Genomic DNA, 23,363 nt, shown 5'->3' on the forward strand with positions numbered 1-23,363 from the left:
GACAGAAAAGCGTCTTACAGAAGACGTTACAGGTCTGTGGGAGCCAGAGATTTTCCATGTTTGAGGTGACCAAATACTTATTTGCCACCCTGATTTACGAATAAATTCTTTACAAATCCTACCATGTGAATTCATGGATTTTTTTTTCACATTCTGTCTCTCACAGTTGAAGTGTACCTCTGGTGCAAATTACTGACCTCTGTCATCATTTTAAGTGGGGGAACTTGCACAATCGGTGGCTGACTAAATACTTTTTTGCCCCACTGTATATTCTACAGTTAATGTTAGCTATGTTATATTGCTGCCTCTGCTTGGTGGTGTTGAGCCAAACGGACTTTAACGTTTGTTTGAACGAGCTGACGGTTCACTCGTTAAGCTGAAAGAAAGATGCTTTAATCACAGGAGTCACACATGTGTCCACTGTACCATCTGGGAACTCTTCTTGTTTCGTAATAACACAAACACTAAATCCTCCTTCTCTGGTGCTGTTTTGTAGCAGTGTATACACCTGAGACTGTCACCTGTCTGTCTGTCCTGCACTCTCTCTCTCTGTTTCTTTCTCTCCGATTGTGGAATAAAAGTATGAACATGTATTTATAAGTTACACTTGTGTTTGAATCCTGCAGCTTATCACACATTTGATTTCCATGCGTGACAACTGCAAGTGTCCAGAGTGAGGACAGACTGAGGGACCCACTGCTGCACATCATGTGTGAGGCTTTGCACCCCTGATGATCCACCAGGACAAACTCAGCAGTGTGTGAGGAAGAGGAGGAGGAAGAGCCAGCAGCAGCTGACAGATGGAGAGAATAGACAGACTGTTCCCTGTTTGTGAAGGATTGCTAGGAAAGTTTAACATAACTGTCTGTCCTAAATCAGTCTTATTAGGTAATGTTCAAATAATGTTATCATCCCAGTGTTTTCAGTGTGGGAGAAAGTACTCAGGGCCTTCAAGTTACACACTATGAAAGGCAGCAACAAGTTTAATATTCAGAAACCTAAAGTATGTATCAGCAGCAGAATGGAGCTAAAAATAAATGTTTGTTTCAGTTCTATGAAGCTTTGAGTATTTTGGATTAGTAGCACTGCTGTGTTTGTTGCATCATATTGCTGTAATTGTTTATATGCTTTATATATTCTGAGCTAAGTTGATCTATAGTGTTACATCATATTCTATAAGGATGTTATGTGTTTGTTTACTTTCTGCCCAGTTTGACCCATTTAGCAGAAGTCAGCCTGTTTAAGGCTCTGATATCTGTTCTGTATGACTTGCGGTGTGTTCACACCGAACGCGATGGACGCGAATAGAGCGTCAGGTTTACATGTAAAGTCAATGGAAAGGTGCGATGACACGCGATTGCGGGTCCCGCGAAAATGCCAAAACGCGTGAAACTCGCGTCAGTGTAGCGCGTCTGGCGCGTTTGACACGCGAATAAAACCACGCGCGTGAGTTTTTGTGTTGCATTTTGTGCATACGCGCGTTTGCAAGTGTTTTCCAAGAGAGATTACAAACTGAGTAGGGAAGGTCTGAAGGACTGGAAAAATGCAAGCCACTTGCTCAAGGTCCATGAGTAGGGATGGGTACCGGTGTCCGGTACGGTAGTAACTAGAGATGGACCGATCCGATATTACGTATCAGTATCGGTCCGATACTGACCTAAATTACTGGATCGGATATCGGAGAAAAATAAAAAATGTAATCCGATCCATTAAATATCACGAAAGCACCTCACAAAACTTGCAACACGCCGTAACTCACCTCAGAACGTTAGCACGGCGGAGCAGTGTGGTCACGTGATAGAGCGGCTGTGGCATGCGGGACCTGTCGGTGGTCTGGATAGCATGTGGAGCTTCGCTAGCAACCCGGCATTTCATCTCCGACAAAGTTATCCCGAGAGAAGTAAAGCAAGTGTGTAAGTCCATCTCTGAATGTTTGTAAAGCATTCCTGCGTTAATCTTAACAAGCGACTGCCTCTCTCTCTCCGGCTGCTACTTCAATCGTGAAACTGCTTAACGATCAGCTGATCGGCTTTTCTGTCGCGAGTCCGTGTCTCTAGTTTGCTTTTGGCCCACTTTGCACCAGAAAGAGGAAACCAGTGGCTGAACAACAGCAGCACGTTTAAGCTTGATAAGCTGTTGTTAGAATTTATTTAATATTACTTTCTACTCGAGGATCTTTTTCTACGTAGCTGACGCTGGTAACTGTGCAGGGGCGGATCTAGCAAAGTTTAGCCAGGGGGGCCGATAGGGCATGAACAGGGAAAAGGGGGCACAAAGACATACTTTTCTTTCTTATTCTCATTTAAAATGTCGAGCTTTTAATAAATAATTATCTGACACCCAAAAAAATCTGTATATAGTGACTATTAAGTCTAATATATATACCCTAGTAAGCTATAGTACTTTTTACTTTGGGAAGGTACCATCTGTGCAGTCTGCAATTTTGTTGAAGAAAGATGTTGAATCTATTTAATATTTCTTGAAAAATAATTGATTTCTGTGCATTTTTTTCACACTTCATCAAATTAAGGTTGATTACGTCGATTAAGCATCATAAGGTGGAGTGTGAGGGGTGGTTCCCTATTTTTTATTTATTTATTTTTGTTGTTGCTGGGAGTTGGAACGCTATTAGTTAGGTTGCTTAATATTTACGCTAAGTACTCTTTAAAATACCAGAATAGTGAGGATGGTGTAGGTTTAAGTTTATTAGATTGATCAGTATTGCTGAACTATGAAATATTTTTTTTGTATACAGGTATAACAGAATAGCTTTAGTGTAGTTGTTGTTTTAAACTTGAGTATGAACTTGCAGACTTGCAAAATGCAGCAAGATATTTTAAAAAACAGTTTTGTTGATTAAAAAACATTATATCGGATTCATATCGGTATCGGCAGATATCCAAATTTATGATATCGGTATCGGACATAAAAAAGTGGTATCGTGCCATCTCTAGTAGTAACCAGACCGAAAAGCAGCGCACATTTCGGTGCTTTTTTTTCCTGAGCTGTGATACACTTTAGATTCTAGCCAATCATTTTACGTTTCCGAGGATAGTAGGCGGGGCCAGGTATGTACGTTCTTTTAGAGGAGAGCTACAGATTAAAAATGCCCAAGACAAAGCGGTCAAAAGTCTGGCTGTACTTCACAGCAAAATATGCAAACTCAGCAGCCTGCAACAAGTGCTTTAAGCTGATACTGTGATACTGTCAAAGGAGGTAAACAAATCCGATGAAACACCTGGCGATGCATAGCGGGTTTTTTTAAAGCCGAGAAATGCGCCGTACTTGATAGCTTGCTGCGAGACCTCACACCGTGCACATCTACTACGGGTGGGTTGCCAGTTATCGGACCCGGAGCAATATCCCCCAAAAACCCGAAGAGGACAGTCCTGGCCCCTAGCCCTGCCAGTGTAGCAGAAATGATGACGGCAGCAGCAGCCGTTCTTCTCTGCGTGAGTAGTTTAATGTTGTTCGTGTGTAATTTACTTTGAGTAGGCTAACCACGTTATTACATTAATGCATGTAAGGTGAACTAGCAAACATCATCATAGCTACATGCGGCTGTCCTCTTGTTTGATGGCAGATACTCCCTTCACCCTTGCCAAAAAGGCTAAAATGACCAAAGAAAAAGTGGAAAACAGCTAAACATGAGAGGTTTTTGGACAAAGTTTGTGTTTTTTCCATTGTTTAAGCACTGCTTCCAGCCAAGAGTGATACCATATATGCCCCATAGCTGCAGAAAAGGCTAACATTGTTATCTTTTTACAAAAAACAGCTGAACATGAGAGGTTTTTGGACCAATTTTGTGTTCTCCATTCTTTAAGCACCGGTTTGAGCACCATTTAAGCACCGGCACCGTTTCAAAAGTACCGGTTTGGCACCGGTATCGGATAAAACCTAAACGATACCCATCCCTATCCATGAGGATAGCCAGGAGCATAATGCTCACATGGCAACATGGAAGGACTTGGAGGTCTGTTTTGCGAAAGGACTCACAATAGATAAACAAGAGATGGCACTTGCTGAGGCTGAGAGAAAAAGGTGGCGTGAAGTTCTACATCGTTTGGTGGCAATAATTCAGTCCTTAGCTGAAAGAAACATGGCTTTCAGGGGGTCCACAGACACATTAAATAAACCAGACAATGGCAATTTTCTGAAAGAAGTGGAGCTTATGGCCAAATTTGATCCAGTGATGAAGCAGCATGTCAGTAGAGTAGAAAGTGGAGCTGGCAGTCACATACATTATCTGGGAAAAACAATCCAAAATGAACTGATTGACACCATCAGTTCAAGAATAATAAAACGCATTGTGGAAGATATCAAAACATCAAAGTATTTCTCCATCATTTTAGATTGCACACCTGATCCGAGTCATAAGGAACAGCTCTCTGTCATAGTCAGGATAGTGTCACAAGAAGGCATACCACAAGTTAAAGAGCATTTCCTGGGCTTTCTTGTTGCAGAGGAATCAACAGGAGATCATTTGTCAACTCTCATGCTAAAACGGATAGAGGAGCTTAACATTCCTTTTGAAGACTGCAGAGGACAGTCCTATGACAATGGGGCCAACATGAAGGGAAAAAATAAAGGTGTTCAGGCAAGGTTGCTTCAGCTAAACTCAAGAGCTTTTTTGGTCCCATGTGGTGCCCACACTTTAAATCTGGTAGTAGCTGATGCTGCAAAAAGCTCACCAGATGCCCTTGGCTACTTTGGGCATTTAGCAAAATTATTCAAGCTCTTCTCAGCCTCCACCCATAGGTGGGGTGTTCTCTTGAAACATGTGAAAACCACCTTGAAATCATGGGCTGAGACCAGATGGGAAAGCAGGATAAAAAGCATTGAGGAAGTCAGATATCAGGCTCGGCAAGTCAGAGAGGCTCTTCTGGAGGTGAGGGAAACAGCTACAGACCCTGTGGTCAGAGTTGAAGCCCAGTCTTTGGCTGAGGAGATTGGATCCTATCGTTTTTGCATTTGTACAGCCATCTGGTATGACATTCTCAGCAAGATCCAGTATGTGAGTAAACTCATGCAGTCGCCCTCCATGCAGCTAGATGTGGCTGTCGACTTGCTGAAGAAAACCAAAGATTCCCTCACCAGCTACAGAAACACTGGATTTTCTGATGCACAGACAACGGCAAAGGAGATGTGTGAAGAAATGAATGTGGAGGCTGAACTCAAACAAAAGCGATTGAGAACCACCAAAAGGCACTTCGGTTATGAGTCTCCAGATGAGCCCATACAAGATGCACTTAAAAAAATGGAAACCACATTTTTTAATGTGGTAGTGGATACAGCCATCTCTTCACTTGATGAGAGATTTCAGAACCTTGGAGAGGTGAATGACAAGTTTGGAGTACTCCTCAATTTCCACAACTTACAAAAAGAAGAGCTGCTACAGCAGTGCCAAACACCGAGTACTACTCTGACCCATGACAGCCAGCCGGACATTAATGGCACAGAACTTGCAATGGAAATGCAGAATTTCCCACCATTGCCATCAAAGAACATGACAAACATGGAACTCTTGACCTTCCTGCATGAGAAGAAGCTGGCAGAAATTTACCCCAACATGTGGGTTGCTCTGAGAATCTTTGCCACTCTTCCTGTTACAGTGGCTGCTGCTGAAAGAAGCTTCTCTAAGCTCAAACTCATTAAAACCTACCTGAGATATACTATGATGCAAGAATGTCTCAGTGGACTTTCCATCATAAGCATAAATCATGTGGTCTCAAATCAGTTGTCATATGATGATGTTGTAGATGACTTTGCTGCAAGAAAGACTAGGAGAGTAAGGCTGTAGCAGGTCATGTGAGGTTGATGAGGGGGTGGTGTACAGTAATTTGTAAGTCATTCTAGTTAATGCAGTATTAAAAAGCACAACTAGAGAACTCTGTAGGATCCCCTTTTTTGTAATATAGTTGTTAAAGTCATACTGGTTTATTTAATATCTTGTTTTGTGCAGTGCCTTATTTATATTGTATTTTTGATTTATTTTATCCAACTTGTTGACACGTTTTATTGTGTTTATGTATGTAAAATTTATTGTATTTCATATATTCATTTTTTGTATTCATTTATTTATTCATATATTTTTTATCTTGTTAATTATTCTGATTGTGAATTTGCTTTCTTTAAGTAAAAAAAAAAAGGTCAAAGACAAAGCTATTCGGTTTCTTGTGAGTACATACACTATACTGCCGATGTAGGGGGGCGCCACCTAAAATCTTGCCTAGGGCGCCAGATTGGTTAGGGCCGGGCCTGCACTAGGGCAAACTATGGCATGCAGGCTTTCACATTTCACACCATTCGAAGACAAATATAACGTCGCAGAACACTCCAGCTCACATGTTAGTCTGCTCCAAGCATTCCCACAAAGGTCAGTGTTTTGTAGTAGTTAATATGTCATTTTTCATAACATAATTGTCCACTAAAGGCTGACTGCCCTCCCCCAGGCTTGTACCCGTGGCTTCATGTCCTGGGGTGGGGGTTGGTTGTTCTCCTCCCCTGCACTCCATCCTTTTGTTCATATTCCAAGATTATTTTTGCTATATGTATTCTTACCTCCTAGCAACCGCCATATTATAATATTGCAAGCAATCACAAACTCTACAGTCTCCCTGACGTCAATGTATAGTAAGCAATCTATTATTCTCACCAGAGAAAAACATAAACTAAAACCACATCAAAGTTAGCTCCGTGCTTACCTTTAGATGAGCCCACAAACAAGAGAACTCTGTGATTAAGCTAGAAGCCTTTCCAAACACAGTTAACAGATCCAGCTACAATCCAAGAGACAGCGGTGCAGATATCGATTGAAAAGTAGGTAGTTGTATATGATCCTGTAGGTTTACTACTTTACTCCCGTTTCACGAAAAAGCAGCTCTCTCTGCTCGAGTCCTCTCCAGCGCATACACTTTGCTCCGCCCCCTTTACCCAGATCTGCAGCGATTTGTTGCTGTGCGGTCACGTGACTCAGCTGCACAACGTAATCACGTGGTGTGTAATTTCAAAATTAGCGCGCTTCGGGATTGACGGCAGGCCGCAATGCATTGTGGGTAGTGATGTGCGATACTGCATATTTTGGTATCGATCTTCTGCTTTTCTTTTCATTCCAATTAAAATTATTACACTCTTGGAAATGATGATAATAATATTTCCACTGTGGGATTTCTATGCATCAGAAGTAACACTTCTACATGCTGTTAATAAATATCACTGTACCTGTCTGTGTAGGTTCTCAGTCATCCAGGTCATCGTAGTCAAAGGAGCTTGCAAAGAAAACCGTCTGGACTTCTTTAAGTTACTTGAAGACGTTTCACCTCTCATCCGAGAAGCTTCTTCAGTTCTAAGGTCAAATGGTGGAGAGTCCCAGATATAAACCTAGTGGGAGTTTCCCCCCACAGAGGGACAAAAGGACCCCCTGATGATCCTCTAATCGCCTGAGCCAAGGTGTGAAACTGGGTGTGGGTCCCAACCAGTCAGAGTTTCGGGTGAGTTCATTGTGAAACCTGGCCCCACCTTATCATGCGAATTCCTGAGATCAGATGGCCCAGGATGTGAGTGGGCATTAAGGCGTCTGGGAAGGGATCTCAAAACTGGATTATAGATGGCAGAGAGTTGGTGTCGTAAACCCCCGCCTCTGTTCAAAGATGGTCGCTCACAGTGGACATAGATGGCTTCTTTCACTCCTCTTTCAAACCATCTGTCCTCTCTGTCCAAAATGTGAACATTGGCATCTTCGAGGATGGACAGAGATGGACATTTTGGACAGAGAGGACAGAGAGGACAGATGGTTTTGCATGTTTCCCTACTGTAGGGGTCTCTGCAAGCATACAGAGGGGGTACTCTGAGAGGGTCCAAGATGACAACTTTGGAATTCTACTAGAAACAGTCGATCATATTTGTTGTCAAAGCTGAATTCAGGTTAAACTACGCTAAATTAGCGTTTTTAGCTAACAGCTACAATAAGCATAAAAGTTACCTTACGGCTATCATTAGTTAACATGACGCTTGTTCTTATACATGTAATACATTTATTACCAACTTGAGAGTTCATCCGCTGGTCATTCGACATGACAAATGACTTCTGAAGTCTTAACTCAGCTCAAGACGCTGTAGATTCCCGTCGGTAACACTTTCGGTCCGCTAGTAAAACGTAGTTCTATTAATCTGCGCTTGAACCGGAACCGGATGTAAGTTCCAAAAAACTGAATTTTGGAACTGAAATTGAATTGTATAACTGAAACTGAAATTATTCGAGAGCTGAATTTTTAAAGGATAAAATGCAGTTTCAAAGCAAATCAATTCATTTTCAAAATATAAAATTCAATTTCAATTTAGTGATGATCATTTTCAAACCATAAATTCAATTTCAAATTAGACTAATTCAAATTCAGTTTTCAAAAGCATTTATTCAAGTTACAATTCAGATTCAATCTGAGCAATTCAAATTCAAATTTAACTTATTCAAATTCAGTTTCTGATGGCACAGATTTCTGCCCATACAACTTGTTCATTGCAAGTCTGCAGTATTAAGAATAACTTGATATTTCTGACTGTACAATACTAATTGTTTACCTACTAACAAACATTTCAAGTTCAACAAATGAAAAAACAATTTGTGGTAACCTGAATATGATTAAAAATAATTAACAACACTTTGTAGTGATGTTAAAATCAGCCCAACTTTTATTTTCAAATGCAAAAAAGTATAACAGCCAACATACTGGACACTGTTCTCTTGAACAACAAACAATTATATTGCCATCACTGTTATAATCTTACAATGAAACAAAGTCTCAGATTTAATTATTAAGAAAATAAGTTTAGACCTACCACAAGTTTGTTTTGTACATACATTACTTATATAATCAAAATAAAATATTTATTTTTCTGTCACAAGTGCAGTCTCTAATTTAAACAACACATTTGTTTTCCATTCCAACACAGGAGCTGGAATGTTGTATTATTTTAAGGATGGCTTGTTTCCAGTCCAGGCATTACTGCCTGAATGACTATCATGGATCGAGGTGATCCAAATGTAGGAGAAAGTCTTTAACTTCCCTTAAGTACAGTGGCAGTGGATGTGGGTTGGAGATGCAATGAGCTTGAACCTGCAGGCGACCATCTTCACTGACCACACCATCTGTGATGGAGGACTCATCTCTCCTGGTGTCCTGCAAGCAAACAATCATATTTTTTGGAACATGAACTTAATTGCTTTCTTAAAAGATTTTTTTTACCCTGCATTTGGTATAGAACAGACTCAAACTTAGACAATCTCAGGCTCCCTCCCCACCGGGGAGGTGACATTCAATGTCCCACTTGTCAGTCTGGATAGCCGTGACCACCACCCAACATACAATAATGTCATGAAAGCATCATTTTAAAAAGGGTTATGCAAACATGGCTAATAACTTTTATTCTAATGATGTGCAAAATGATTTGGGCACAAAACAAAGTTTGCTGTTAGAAAACCTGCAGACTTCACTAAATACAGTGTAGACCCTCTAAACTAAGTTTGGGGGATGTGATCTTTCAAGAAATGCAGACCAAACTGTTGTTGTTTGTTTACTTACACAGCATGTCTTGTAGAATTAACTGGAGTCAACAGCAACAGCATAGTGCAGTCATATCTCAAGTCTAATAACAGAAGACAGGAAAAGATTAGTGAAGAAACAACTTCCTCAAACCAAAGCACAAATAAAACAATAAGTAAAACAGGCTGATCTAAAGTATGATTAAAGTTCAGCCTGATTAATATAAATGTCAATGACAATTGCTAATATATTGGAAAACCAAAACACTTACCACTGAGTTGATGTCTTTCTGTCCAACAGCAGGAGTGCTGGTCCCGAAACTCAAAGACAGTAAGAAGCAAGCAGAGGGAGAAAGAACAGAACATTTTTTAGAACCTGATTTGATCCTTAATGGCTGTGCAGTCATAATAACTTACAAGACAGAAGGTCAATGTAGACCCCATACAACCAAATTAAACTAACACATATAGTATTAAAAACACCATCTACTGATGGTGTCTGAATGTGTGGTATTGGCACTGTCAGTTTAGGCCTAAAAATGTATGTGTTTTAAAAAAAGACCACCTAATTTAAATATAATCATTACATGCTTGTTAAAAGTTAACTTCCAATATATAAAGTTTCTAATAAGCAAAATGACCAGATCTAACATATGGCAGGGTTTATATGTAACATAATGTTTCTTATGATTTAACTGTGGAATATAACTTAATTCTTTAGAAGGACAAGCTATGTTACTTTATTCTCAAGTATAAAGCCAACCTAGACTTTATCCATTTAACAGGCCACTAATCTGGATTATAGCTTTCACAACAAAACCTGTTTTTAAACACATTTTTTTAACAAAATAAATACTATTGTTATTATTATTATTTAAAATGTAATTAAACAGAAAAGTGGTTAAATACAAAAGCAGTTTGCTTATGTTGTTAAAGAAAGGCTAGATTTGACATTAATAGATGCCACAGATGTTCAAAAGCTGCCTCAAAGCATTAAAAAAAATAGATGTCTCCAAAAACGTCGGAGCATTTTTGCAAATATGTGATGTTTTGATAAATTAAGTACATATTTGAGCATTACACAGCTACATCCTCGCCTGAAAATATCTTAAAAGTTTATTTTGTGACCCAGAAAAAGTAATATTTAAAAGTTTTTTAGCCGCGCTCCTCTGCCATTGTCGCGTTTACAAGCACACACAAGTACACACAGGCTCCGACAACTGCGGCCGACAAATGCGATCCTCCTTTTCCCCAGATGACCCTTTCTGGGTACAAATACAGGCCATTTACTTTTTACCAAGCATTAAACATTAAGTCTCTCTCTTCTAAATGATTTAATAATGATCAACATATTTATTCTGCCTTACAGAAACAGCATTGCACATGTTGAAGGCTCTCGCTACTTGATAAAAGTCTGTTCATTTCCTTTGTATCCAGCCTCTGTATTGATCTTCCAGTTCAGCCTGTTTTCCATGTACTACATGTACCAGGTACTTGTACTTCTCCCCAGCTGATGATTGTTTCCAGATCACATCACAAAATCATCCACCAGCGCTTCACACTCCTCCTCCTGCCATCACTAATACATCCAGGTGTCTTGACTCAGACTTGTACTGAATGTCTGAGTGTATAAAGTCCAGGACAGAACTGTCCACCTGTGGAGCTCCTGCTGCACATCACTAAATCAGAAAGAGAGCTCGGCCCAGTCTCACATACTGTGGTCAGTCTGTCAGGCAGTCAGTGATCCATGAGGTGGTGTTTACTGACATTACTGTAGTTTTTTCTCACTAGCAGCAGCTGAATCATTTTTCAATGCACTTGAGAAATCAAAGAAGGTGATCATTAACCCTGCAGGAAGTAGATGATTTCATCATCCAAGTTCAACAACTACAATCCATCACAATAACTGATCTCTCAAAGCAGACATGGCTCTCTTATACCTAAATACTAGGGGTGCAACGATATTCGTATCGATATTGAACCGTTCGATACAGTGCTTTCGGTTCGGTACGCATATGTATCGAACAATACAACATTTGTAATTTATTTTATCAACTTTCCTTCTGACGATGCTGTCTGTGTTGAGCGCTCAGTGAATCTGCGTTCGACTACTCCGCCTAGGCTGCACTGTCGAGCGCAGATCCACTGAGCGCTCAACACAGACAGCATTGTCAGAAGGAAGAGCGCAGGGCAAGCTAGCGAGACAGAAGTTAAGCTCTCCTTGCAACATGGACCTCCCCCACCCTCATTCAGATCTGGCGTTTGGAATTATTTTGGTTTTCATGTGACGTATGACCCTGAAGGTAGGCGCGTCATGGACTAAAGTAAAACAGTATGTTGGATGTGCCACGCAATGCTCAATTACATGGGTGGGAGCTAGTGTGTTAGCCGTCTAGCCCCATGCACGGGCGATCAGGGGTAGCTCGTTAACGGAGATTTGCCGTGTTGTGGCGTTAACGTCATTTCAACGAGATTAACCTGAAAGCACTAGTGGGAACACAACGAATATGACTGCACATTTACGCCGACATCATCCTAGTGCAAAGACAATTGGAAGCAGACAAAAACAAGCAAGCATGCTACTAACTTTAGCCGAGTCATTTAGACAGCCGTTAGCACATGATTCTCCTTATGGGGACCTGATATGTTTAATATGCTGCTGAGAATATAGCCCAGAAGAAGCGTATAGTATAGCTTTTATTTTGGAAAGAGACATTTCTCTGTAATAAACTCTCTTTTCCAAAGATGAGTGATTCCTCAATCAGATACAGGGCTCGCAATATCGCTAGCCCGACGTCCTGGGGCTAGCGATTTTTCCAGTCAGGCTACCAAAATCTATCTCTGCCCTGCCCGTCGGGCTATTGTAGGAAGGAAAAATATATGTCAATGCTTTTGCATTCTTTCGGAAATGTAGCTGGGTAATTATGTCATTGGCATCGGTGAGCCACTGTCAATATGTGACATATTGAAATCGCGTTTGAATTTGCGCTTGTTTTTTGCTTTCAGTTTGCAATCGCACGAACTGTGTATAGAGAGCGACAGCACTGATCTGTGAGTGATGATAATTTGTGCACCAATTCCTCTGACATCGTCTTATCAATCGTTAGCTTACTATGCAAACATGACAAGTGAAATCTCCCGCAGCAAGCTTAAACATGTGAGAGGCTGATCGCGCAGAGAATCGCTGAGCTTATGTGAGTGCGTGTGTAAAAGCAGCAGGATATATATTTTAGTTCTGCTGAGCCAAATAAGACAGGTCAGGGTGAAGAAGTGACAGCCAAAGAAAAGCTTACCACAAAACGGAGAAGTTATGACAAATCAGACTATAAGGCAAAAAGAAAGTGCAGCTTTATGGTTTCATGGACAAAATAATTTCTGTGGCTGCGATATGATGAGCTAAATAACCAGGGCTGCACATAAGTGGTCCGCAGGTGCGCATTCGCTGTCAAAATAAAAAACACGCACAAGGGTTAGGGTTAAATTTAAAAACTGTACTTTTGAGTTAAAATATATATTTATAATTTTAATAAATGACAAATTAAAAAGGCATGAACATTTTTTTGTATCGAAAAAATATCGAACCGTGACACCAAAGTATCGAACCGAACCGAACCGTGAATTTTGTGTATCGTTGCACCCCTACTAAATACAGGTGAAGGATTAAACTGCTCACCCTACTGTCTAAAACAGGTATGAACAACAGGACTGCAACAGCTTAGGTTTTTCCTCATTTATCTGTTCATTGCCCTTTTCTTCTTCTTCTTCGTCTTGAAGCATGTTTGAGTCTCTAAAATGCATCAGGAAAGGGGAGATCTGGAGGATCTACTATATCCTGAGCAAAGTGTTTTTACTAATGATGTATAAAAGAAGAGGGGCAGCACGGTGGCACGGTGGTTAGCACTGTTGCCGCACAGCAAGAAGGTCCTGAGTTCAATTCCACCATCAGGCCGGGGTCTTTCTGTGTGGAGTTTGCATGTTCTCCCCGTGTTTGCGTGGGTTCTCTCCAGGTACTCCGGCTTCCTCCCACCATCCAAAGACATGCAGCTTGTGGGGATAGGTTAATTGGATAATCCAAATTGCCACTAGGTGTGAATGAATGTGAGTGTGAATGGTTGTCTGTCCTTGTGTGTTAGCCCTGCGACAGACTGGCGAACTGTCCAGGGTGTACCCCGCCTCTCGCCCTATGACAGCTGGGATAGGCTCCAGCGCCCCCCGCGACCCTGAAAAGGATAAGCGGAAGCGAATGGATGGATGTATAAAAGAGACATAACAAACAGGGAGTGGAAACAGGACTTTGTAAATATGTAGGAGTGTGCTGCAACAAAACAATGGACAGCAGCATCTGTGCCAAACATAATATTTAACTGACTTTGCTTCAATGGCTCAGAAGCATGAATATATGTTGTCTTAGCTCCTTTCTCTTCATGTCTTTCTAACCTTGTCTGCTCACCTGTCATGTGTGAGGGACTGAGCTGCAATTTGATGATTGGGGAAATAAGAGCAAAGGAATCAAGGATGTAGAAACCAAAAAAAATGAAAAAGAGGGGAAAAATTTTGTTTATGTGTTAACTTAACTGTTAAATTGCATTCAGTATTTCCTGGATGAGAGAATTATTCTGTCTCTGGCACAGACTTAAAAGTCTCACTTATCACACGGACCCAACCAAATACTTTAGTATACTCTGCTGTAACGAAACGATGGATGTGCTATATTTAACTGGCATTGCTTTAAAACGACTAAAGCAAGGATGTCTGATATTGTTAAAGCCTCTTAGCTCCGCTCTACATGTTTTTCTCGCTTCACTTGCTCACTTCTCTGGTGGGAGGAGCTAAGATACACTGATAGGTTCAAGGAAATGAGAGCAAAGAAATCAAGGATGCATGAACTGAAAAATAAAAGAAGGAAGAATTTGTTCATTTGTTGGTTCGGCTGTTTCCTTGCTGTTGGCATTTCCTGCACTGAAAAAAAGGGACTGGCCATCTCTTGGATTTATGTAAGCATCTTGCATGTATTTAACACAATTGCCTCATGTTTTAAAGATAAATGTAACTATATAGTGTAAAAACTACATGATATGCAGAAAGGGTGTATTAAATTGTTTATATCATGTTCAGGTGAAGTAAGTCAATAAGATAGCAACGTTAAATCTCGTGAAACCACGCGTGATTTCATCTCGCGGGCTTTGGATCGTGGTTTAAAAAATGCATCCATCTCAGTCAAGTCGAGCAGCCAACTCTACGTTTTTTGGTATGTCTTGATTTTTTGAATTAATATTTACCATATTTCAGCCAAATGTAGTTAAACGTCTAAAGTGCCGCCATGTAACATGCTAAAAAAGAGCCGTTAGCTTATTTGCTGTTTTATCTGTTATCAAAGAATTGGCGCTTTTTCATTTGAATTTATCTTTGGCACAAGAGCCGTAATATCACATTAAACCTAATTACAAGGCACTCATAACATAATTTGGTTTTCTGTGTGAATAGATTTGTCAACTGACTCTTCAGTTACATTGTGTATTTACTGCACCGTGGTGTTAGTGAGATTTTGGACATTGAACAGCTTTAGCTAATATCATCAGCGGCATTATGCTAGCTTACATCCCTACCCCTCCTGCCCTCACCTGCTGTCCTTTTGTTTTTGTTTTTGTTTTTGTTGATGCACATTGAGAGACCACATCTATTCTGCATTTCACCAGGAGTCAGCTGATGGATTGTGGGTTCAAGGTGTTATGGTAAGAAAGTATATTCTATTTTCGCTTAAGGTTTCTGTAACTTAATTATAATAGGTTTTTTATAATTATTAGGTGCATGCATACTCAAATAGACCACCCTATTAATACAACTGAGAAATCCAAAATCTGCCATAGGTTTAACTTATACCTGTATGTATTGTCAGAAAGGTGATTACTGGACTCACATTAATGCACACTTGAACTAAAATGAGGTTGTAACTTGTGGGTTCTTGGGTTGCAAATCAGAAATAAACATTTTTTTAATCCCATAAGATCTGGAAACACAGTTTTTATTCAACAAAACATTACTGATTATTAACCAAGCACAGTGCCTGCTGTTATTTCAAAATAATTTTATGTCATTTCAGATGAAATGCAGCATTCCAGTGCATCCCAACCATGCCTTTACAGGTTTCTGACGGAGCTGAGTTTCTCTCTGACAGTCTGCTGAAAGTGTTTGCAAAGTGATCGGGGGAACAGGGCACAAAGCTAAAGGATGTAGCTGCCATGATGACAGTAAGAACTTTAAAATTCTTTAACTACAAAGTGTATATGTATTGCATTAGGTCAGTAAAAGATTTTTATGCTGCATCCATTGAAACAGTCAACTATTACCTGTGAGTACTGATTCCACCGAAAGGATGCCATAATTTTCGTCATGCATTTACTGGCCCACTGAGAAAAATTGATCTTTTTAAAAAAATAAATGTTCTGGAAACTATATATCCATAAAGTGGATGTCAAACAGGAACTTTTGATATTGCTTTGTAGATGCTGGTGTTGCATGTTGACTGGTTTAAGTTTTGGTCTGGGATCATTTTCTTCTGTGCTACTGAAAAGTTCACAAATCTCTGTTTTCTTTGTTATAATACTTTAGGATGACATTAATGCTCAAAGGGAGTCTCATCAAAGTGCTCCACATCTGTGTGAAAGACAATTGCAACATCTTGGTGCAGGAGTTCATGGTGAGTGTTTTATGAGTAGATTGTGGCTTTGCAACATTTAAAAATGCATTTAGTTATCCACTTGATCCTCATTGGACCAGTTAGGACCAGTAGTCCTCTTTAATAATTTGAAGTTCACATGAGGCCTGGTAGTGAACTCAGCCGCCGGCCCTTGAGGCCCCACCCCTGTATTAGGGGTCACATCAGTGTGAAAAAACTTTAAATTTGTCATTCTAGTGAACAAAGGAAAATCCCACCAATATTTACATTAGCTTTTGTTTGAAAAAAAAAAAGACCAACAGCTAACCAAATTGTGGGGCTGAAAGTCTAAATTCTAACATCTTCTGAGTGACAAAACCTGGATTTCTGATGGGCCAGTGTCTTTCTAAGAAAAACTAATGTAAAGCATTTGAAATTATGTTTTTCACCCTCTCTTAGAAACTCTGTTAGACCATGAATGGCAGCATGGCAGGCCACTCTTTGGCTATAGCTATTTACTATGTTGCTTGCATTGGTTTAAATTACTCTAACATTAGAACTGGTAGATTCAAAAGAGATGAGTTTAAAAAGGAATCTTAAAGAAATGTTTTGTTTTTAACCAGGACTTGACTGAGGCCACTGCACAGATTGAGAAAACCACAATGAACATCTGTCTCCAGAGGATGCACCAGGCAATGACTTTTCTGACGTTGGCATCATCATCGAGGGTATAGTAGTTCTTCAAGATCTGGATAACGTGACCTTTGCAGTAGCCATGCTGTTTGGACCTTTTTTATTCCTTCAATATGAGTTACCCATCACAACTCTGCTACACTTTTGAGGTGATTCAAAGGGTGGTAATGGAGTTGGAAGCAACTCAGCTCTCAAGAAAAGCTCACAACTAAGACAAAACTGCTCCTGCAACGAAGCTCACTGTTATGCATGTGAGGTGACCAGCTCTAGGTGAGAAGACATTTAAATCTCACACTTGTTCTGCTGCATTTTTGAAGCTCAATTCCAGGAACAGATCGCAGGGTTCATTTTTATATACACTGCAACTGCCATGAGGACGAGCCGTTTTTTTGTTGTTGTTGTTGTTTGTTTTTCCTTTTGCTCTGTACAAGTTCTCTGTTTGGCAGCATTTTTAAATTTCTCTTTGTATTTTTTCTTTCTTTTACTAGTGAAGAGATGTAGCGTGAACAGTTATACAGTCTAAATATCCCATATGGGCCGTGTGAAATGGTATTTTCAGTTTCATTCAGTTGAAGTAAGGAACGTTGAATATTTCTAAGCTTGCTGTTTTGAACCAAGATGTCACAGTATGATCAGTGCTGTAATTTTTGACAGTCACTGTATCAATGTTATTTTTGCATCTCTTGAATAAAGGTTTTGACCTGCAAGTGCTAATTTCTTTAGTTATTGGGGTAAAATGGGTAGTGTTAATAGGAAGGTGTTTGCCAATTCAGTAACCTAATTTAATGTTAATGGAAACTAACATTACCTCAAATTGTTTAGTTATAATTGTTGTTTAACTGAATCTTGACGTCAGAGGCCTTAAATAGAATGTTTTGATTTGTTCTTTCCCAACATTTTTCAAAAGAAAGAGTCTAATTTCTTTGCTGTGATTGATTCCAGAGAACACGGAAGAACTGACATTATTTAACTGTTGGTTTATATAGATTCAGTAGTGGAGTAATGTCAGTTTAATTCTTTACCTACTGTCAATGCAGTGAAATTAGACATTTTGTTTTGAAAGGTTACTGGTGGATGCCAGCAACCATCTTGGAAGAGAACAATATAATCTGTTATAAGGCCTCCATTTGAAAATTGTGTATTTGATACTAGAATATAATAGCAAAATGTAATTTGAAGATAACATGTAGTATTTAAGGGACCAAGTAGTATTGGGTAAAAGTTATTGAATGGTGTTGGGATAAAGTGAGAAAATTGTGAAGGATTAAAATATTTCAAGAGCTCAAATTACTTCATCAAAACATGTTTAAGTCACATTTTATCAACACAAATTGCACAGGTTTATTGAACATGAATAAATTGTGTTAATTTAACTCAATTGTTTAAGTTGCTGCCAAAGCAAAACATCTGTGTGCAACAAATGTCCACCATTGAATTAAGTAAATCCAACAACATATTTTTTTCAGTGTGGATGTCAGAGTTTGTCTGTGTCAACTACTTGACACATGAAGACTGAAAGCACACGCATAAAGACCTTAAAGAATTAGAGAAGGAGGATATGTTCAGTGAATGTTATCAGCAGATTTAAGGTAGGGCTTTACTCTATTTGTAGCCATTGTGTAATAGAACGCACACTTGTGTAGCTGCCCAGCAGAAATCATTGCACTGTTAGTTACTTCATCCAGCTCACTCACCAACACCTGTGACGCCGAACTGGTAAATGGAACGTTTCTTATTTATGTTACACTTTTCTACTCTAACTGAGCAATCTAAGTGCTTTTTATTATAAGCTACAGTCAGGTAGAGCAGAGGGTCCCTAAATATTCATATTTTTAGGAATCAAATCTAATAATAATAATAATAATAATAATAATAATAATAATAATAATAATAATAACTGTCAGAGTGGAATAAACTCTTCTGTTTCTCAGACATCCCTGGACAGCAAAGAACCTTTTCCTTTTTTGATCTTTTTGTTTCCAGTCTTTAAGTTTTTAAGAACTTTTCATGTGAGACTGCGAAGATTGTCCACCCACAGCTGCAAAGTCTTAAATCTTAAAAATAAAATAAAATAATTAGTAAAATTACATTCAGAAAATGGCAGAAACATTACCCCAGCAGTGTAATGAGTCATGATGGGTAATGAGTAAGTCAGTGAGTTAAATAGCAAAGCATCACACAGTTGCTGCAGACTTTTACAGACACTCTTCTTTTGAGATCTGGTGGCTGTGGAGGCCATTTAAGTTCAGTGAACTCCTTTTAATGTTCATTATACCAGTTTGAGATGATTTAAACTTTGGGACATGGAACTTTATCCTGCTAGAAACATCTGTCTGAAGGTGGGTGCACTGTGTTCATAAAGGGGTGGAGATGGTCAGCAGCAACACTCAGACAGGCAACGGCATTTAAATAACTGCTCAGATGGTCCTCAGTGATATAAAGTACATCAGCAACAGCAGCATGAACTGTTGATACAAGGCAGGATGGATCCAGGCTTTCATGTCATTTTGTGCTAAGTTCTGACCCTAACATCTAAATGTCACAGCAGAAATCACACAGCAGTTCATGAAATATTCAGACCAGCCTGTCTGGCACCAAAAACCAAAATCACTTTAATTACTTTTCTTCCCCATCAGCCGGTCATCTTGAATAAAATTCAATGTGGAGCTACTCTTTATCATAATCCTGTCATAAAATAATAACAATAATGTTATAAAAACAATAAAAGTATTCAATATAAGAGAGATGAAAGCTATAAATATTTTTTCTTTAATAAAAGTGTGTTTGTCATATACCGTATATATGTATATATATGATTAAAGCACTTGTTGCAGGCTGCTGAGTTTGCATATTTTGCTGTGAAGTACAGCCAGACTTTTGACCGCTTCACCTTGGGCATTTTTAATCTGTAGCTCTGCTCTAAAAGAACGTACGTACCTGGCCCCGCCTACTACGCTTGCAAATGTAAAATGATTGGCTGGAATCCAAAGTGTGTGACATCTCAGGAATAAAAACCCACTTTTATTCCTTGGCTTTTAACCTCAGTGAGACTTAGTTTCTTTTTTAATGCAGTAGTTATTTAATTAATGATTTCACTCTTCTTTTATTTGTTTTTTATTTATATCTCATGTAATTTTATTTTACAGTTCCAATGTACAGCACTTTGTGTCAGCTGTGGTTGTTTTAAAGTGCTTTATAAATAAAGTTGATGATGATGATGATGATGATGATGATAAAAAGCACCGAAATAAAGCACTGAAATGTGCGCTGCTTTTCGGTCTGGTTACTACCGTTTATGTCAGAACCGGTGCCATGATACCGGTACCCATCCCTACAGTGAGGTGACAAAATTAATTAATTAAATATGCCATTAATTATTGAATTAAATGTTTCATTTTTTAATTAAATGTCCATTCACTTCACTAGTGTTTGTAGTTGTTGTTGAGAAATGCCCACTGAAAGAATGGCCACCAGGGCAAGTGCCTGTAATCAGATTACAGTAACACGTTACTTGTAACGCATTACTGCCCATCTCTGTTGAGAACAAATAATGTAAAAGAATAATAGTGTTCAAATTGTTCGTTAAAACTCTGCATATCTCAGAAAAACGAAAAAAAAAAAAAAAACCAACAGCTTTCTTTACAATGCAGCCATTACAGTCTTCTTTGATTGGTCGCTGCAGGATTGCCATTCTCCTCATGTTTAGTTTTTTCCTATCAGTGTTTTAATTCCTTGAAATAAATTTTTCAAAGTCACTTTTTGCTTTCATTAGCTTGTTTTTAGTGTCTCACTTTTGGATCTTCTGAACTCACTCTGATTAAAGTTGTCATTGTACTAATGTTATTCATGTGCAGCTGACTTCACAGCTGTGTGTATTATTTTTTTGCAACTTTTTGTAATATCTAAATGTTTAACCTGTTCAATAACATTATTACTATTCAATGATTATTAAATATGATTATCACTTGGCTACGTGAACGTACAAAAATCTGTTAAATCTCAGTGACACAAGCATGTCTTCATGCGCACACACACAGTTTCTACTCCCATTCATTCAGGTTTATATTCACGCCTTTTACAGGAAGAATGGACAGCCATCGCTTTAAGGAGAGAGAGAGAGAGAGTCAGTTTTTATAGAAATGCATAGATGTGTGTTGTACTTCCACTTGGCTTATTACTTTCTAATGCAGGGAAAAGACATTGGCAAAGAAACACCTACTACATAAATAGTTTGATTTGAAGTTGCTCTTTTGAGTCCTCTCTATTGACTCTGACATCCTGCTATTAACAGTTTCATAGTATTGCTTTTTTTGCTTTAAACAAACCTCACAGGGTGGTAGAATATGTCTGCGGTGCAGAGGTCCGTGGATTGCCTCTCCGTTGTCTTTGTTGGCAGCAATGAAGGCAGTGAAAGAACTGCTCACTCCTGATTGCACACTGAGCTGCACCACCTTCTCCTTCACTCCTCCATCTTGCTGTCCTCTGAGCTCTCTCTCCTTCATCTCCAGGGAACGAATCAGAGTGCGAGCACCCAACCTGTGGACTGTTAATCTGCAGACAAGGAAGAAAACATTTACAGTTCTAATGTTTCCTATTTTTGCTACATTAGTACATCACTGACTTTTCTGTTTTTCACTCCACTCTATGCTTTTCAGACGTGGAGGCTAATCCACCACTTGGTTAAGACTCACAATGATAACATGATTGAAGATAGCGGTCTACAGAGGATTAAAATCAAAATCAAATGTGAAAACTTGCTTCAGAGTTGAAATATGCCATTAACTCTGTTATCAAAGTTAGAGTTTTAACAATATAAATGATGCAGGTATAACAAACCTTACTTGATATTACTGACACGCACCTGAACTAGTTCGTCCTCTCTTCAGTTGCACTCAGTTAATTCAACTCAAAAATGTCTAATTCCAGCCATTTCCACTTCCTACTGGTGTCCTCAGGGACCGCTGCCATTTCTTATCTGGCTACTTCCAATTGGTCATCTCTCCTACACATTTAATATCAATTTTCTCTGTTATGTTAATGACACCAAACTCTACCCGTCCTTAATGTGAAATGTTTATGTGGGGAAATAAACAAGTCAGCGGAGGTAGATGATGGTTTTACCATTGTTGTTTCTAATGAACAGACACATGAAAACAACCGCCTGCCCATCCCAAGTACAGTTATTTTAATTATAAGATAAAGTAAGAACCATCAGAAGATAAGACAAACACTACACATGTTTTGGCACCTCGTCAGCAGTTTCTTCCTCCCCTTGAAAGTTGGCACCAGTACACATCCTCATTCCTAAGGCGTTCTCTCACTGCCCAAGTTAGAGTAAAACAACCTGCTTAAAAAGTCCACCGCCCTCTCTCCTACACACCTCCATACCTCCACAGGTATGTCGTTTGGACCAAGCACTTCTCCACTCTTCATAGTTGCCCTTTTATCATCTTTACTAATTCTCTGCACATTCTGATTTCCTTTTACGGCCAAGGGGATGAGCCGTGTGGAGAAAATTAATCAGGATCTACGCGCAGGCACTCACTGAGATGAAAGTGGTTTATTGTAAAGTAAAGCACAAGGTGAAAAATGGCAAAACAGAACTAAAGATAATCTAAGCTGGGAAAAATTAAACTACTAAACAGTAGTGATGGGTCCAGCAACACTGACGCACCGGCGCATGTATCAAGCTCACCTAGCGATGCCTGTATCGGTGCGTGTGTCACTTTAAGAAAAAGTCACGTGATCGATACAGCTGCTGTATCACTCATTGCCAAGGCGCCAAACTGTGTTTAAAAGATACCGCATCTGCATTTGTTAACGGAATGAGTCGCCACCAAAAAAACAAAAAACAAAATTACTCTCGCAAAGTTAAAAAAAAATACAAATCTCTGTTTCTGCTGTGTGGGATCATTTCGATCTTTTAACTGCAAATAATGTAACTGTTTGTCTGCCTTTGTTTCAGTGTAACCTATTAGAATAGGAAAAACAGCAATGTGACTTGCAGTGTGAATTATTTATTTCATTTTATGCAGGTTAAATGTCACATCTGTTCTGCTTTCTTACACAAACAAAAGCACCTCCTCAGTGTTTAGGCATTACAGAGCCAAACATGAAAATGAGGAGACAAACACACCGAGAATGAACAGAGGTAGGCCTATATAGACATTGAGCAGCTTTATCATCATTTTTTTTTTATTAATATGTGTTTTATCATTTTAAAATCAAGCATCTAGGAAGACTGTTGTGAACCAGGCAGTCCTGAATTTTATTATAAAGGACTGCCAACCCTTTAGTATTGTGCCTGTGAGGCTTATTTGGCTCTTACCTGTCACTACATTAATGAGAATATGCAGCTGTGTACATCTGTGTTGGGTGTAAAACCCTTTCCACAAAGTCACACTGCAGGCGATTTGGCCCAATTCAAAACGGGCATGATGGAGGATCACAAATAAGGTAAGGTGTCTTGTTACCAAT

The 23,363-nt window shown here is 39.2% G+C and overlaps 2 protein-coding genes and 1 long non-coding RNA gene across 4 annotated transcripts in view; 2 read left to right on the top strand and 1 right to left on the bottom strand.

The window, feature by feature from the left end:
• The window catches only part of LOC146715193 (uncharacterized), a 17,506-nt gene extending 10,600 nt beyond the window's left edge, over window positions 1-6,906 (bottom strand). The window contains exon 1 of the mRNA XM_085451632.1: window positions 6,705-6,906. The gene's annotated coding sequence lies outside the window, so the exon portion shown is untranslated. The remainder of the gene's footprint in view (window positions 1-6,704) is intronic.
• On the top strand, window positions 4,496-5,800 carry LOC146715194 (zinc finger MYM-type protein 1-like). Its single transcript, XM_085440885.1, has one exon. The coding sequence runs from the start codon at window positions 4,496-4,498 to the stop codon at window positions 5,798-5,800; it is 1,305 nt and encodes a 434-aa protein (XP_085297011.1).
• Window positions 6,907-14,503: 7,597 nt separating the features above from the next.
• Window positions 14,504-18,154, top strand: LOC146715195 (uncharacterized). Of its 2 annotated transcripts, XR_014918926.1 has the most exons (5): window positions 14,504-14,786; window positions 15,207-15,270; window positions 15,639-15,786; window positions 16,148-16,235; window positions 16,817-18,154. It is a non-coding gene; the product is annotated as an uncharacterized LOC146715195 (long non-coding RNA). The 2 variants fall into 2 exon arrangements; XR_014918925.1 differs by having other exon boundaries at window positions 14,504-15,270; window positions 16,817-18,153.
• The last annotated feature ends 5,209 nt before the right edge of the window (window positions 18,155-23,363 follow it).

Source organism: Copadichromis virginalis, linkage group LG3 (assembly GCF_057382275.1).
Source record: "Copadichromis virginalis isolate Kocher_CV1m ecotype Utaka linkage group LG3, C_Virginalis_male_GT1.1, whole genome shotgun sequence".
Lineage (NCBI taxonomy): Eukaryota > Metazoa > Chordata > Actinopteri > Cichliformes > Cichlidae > Copadichromis > Copadichromis virginalis.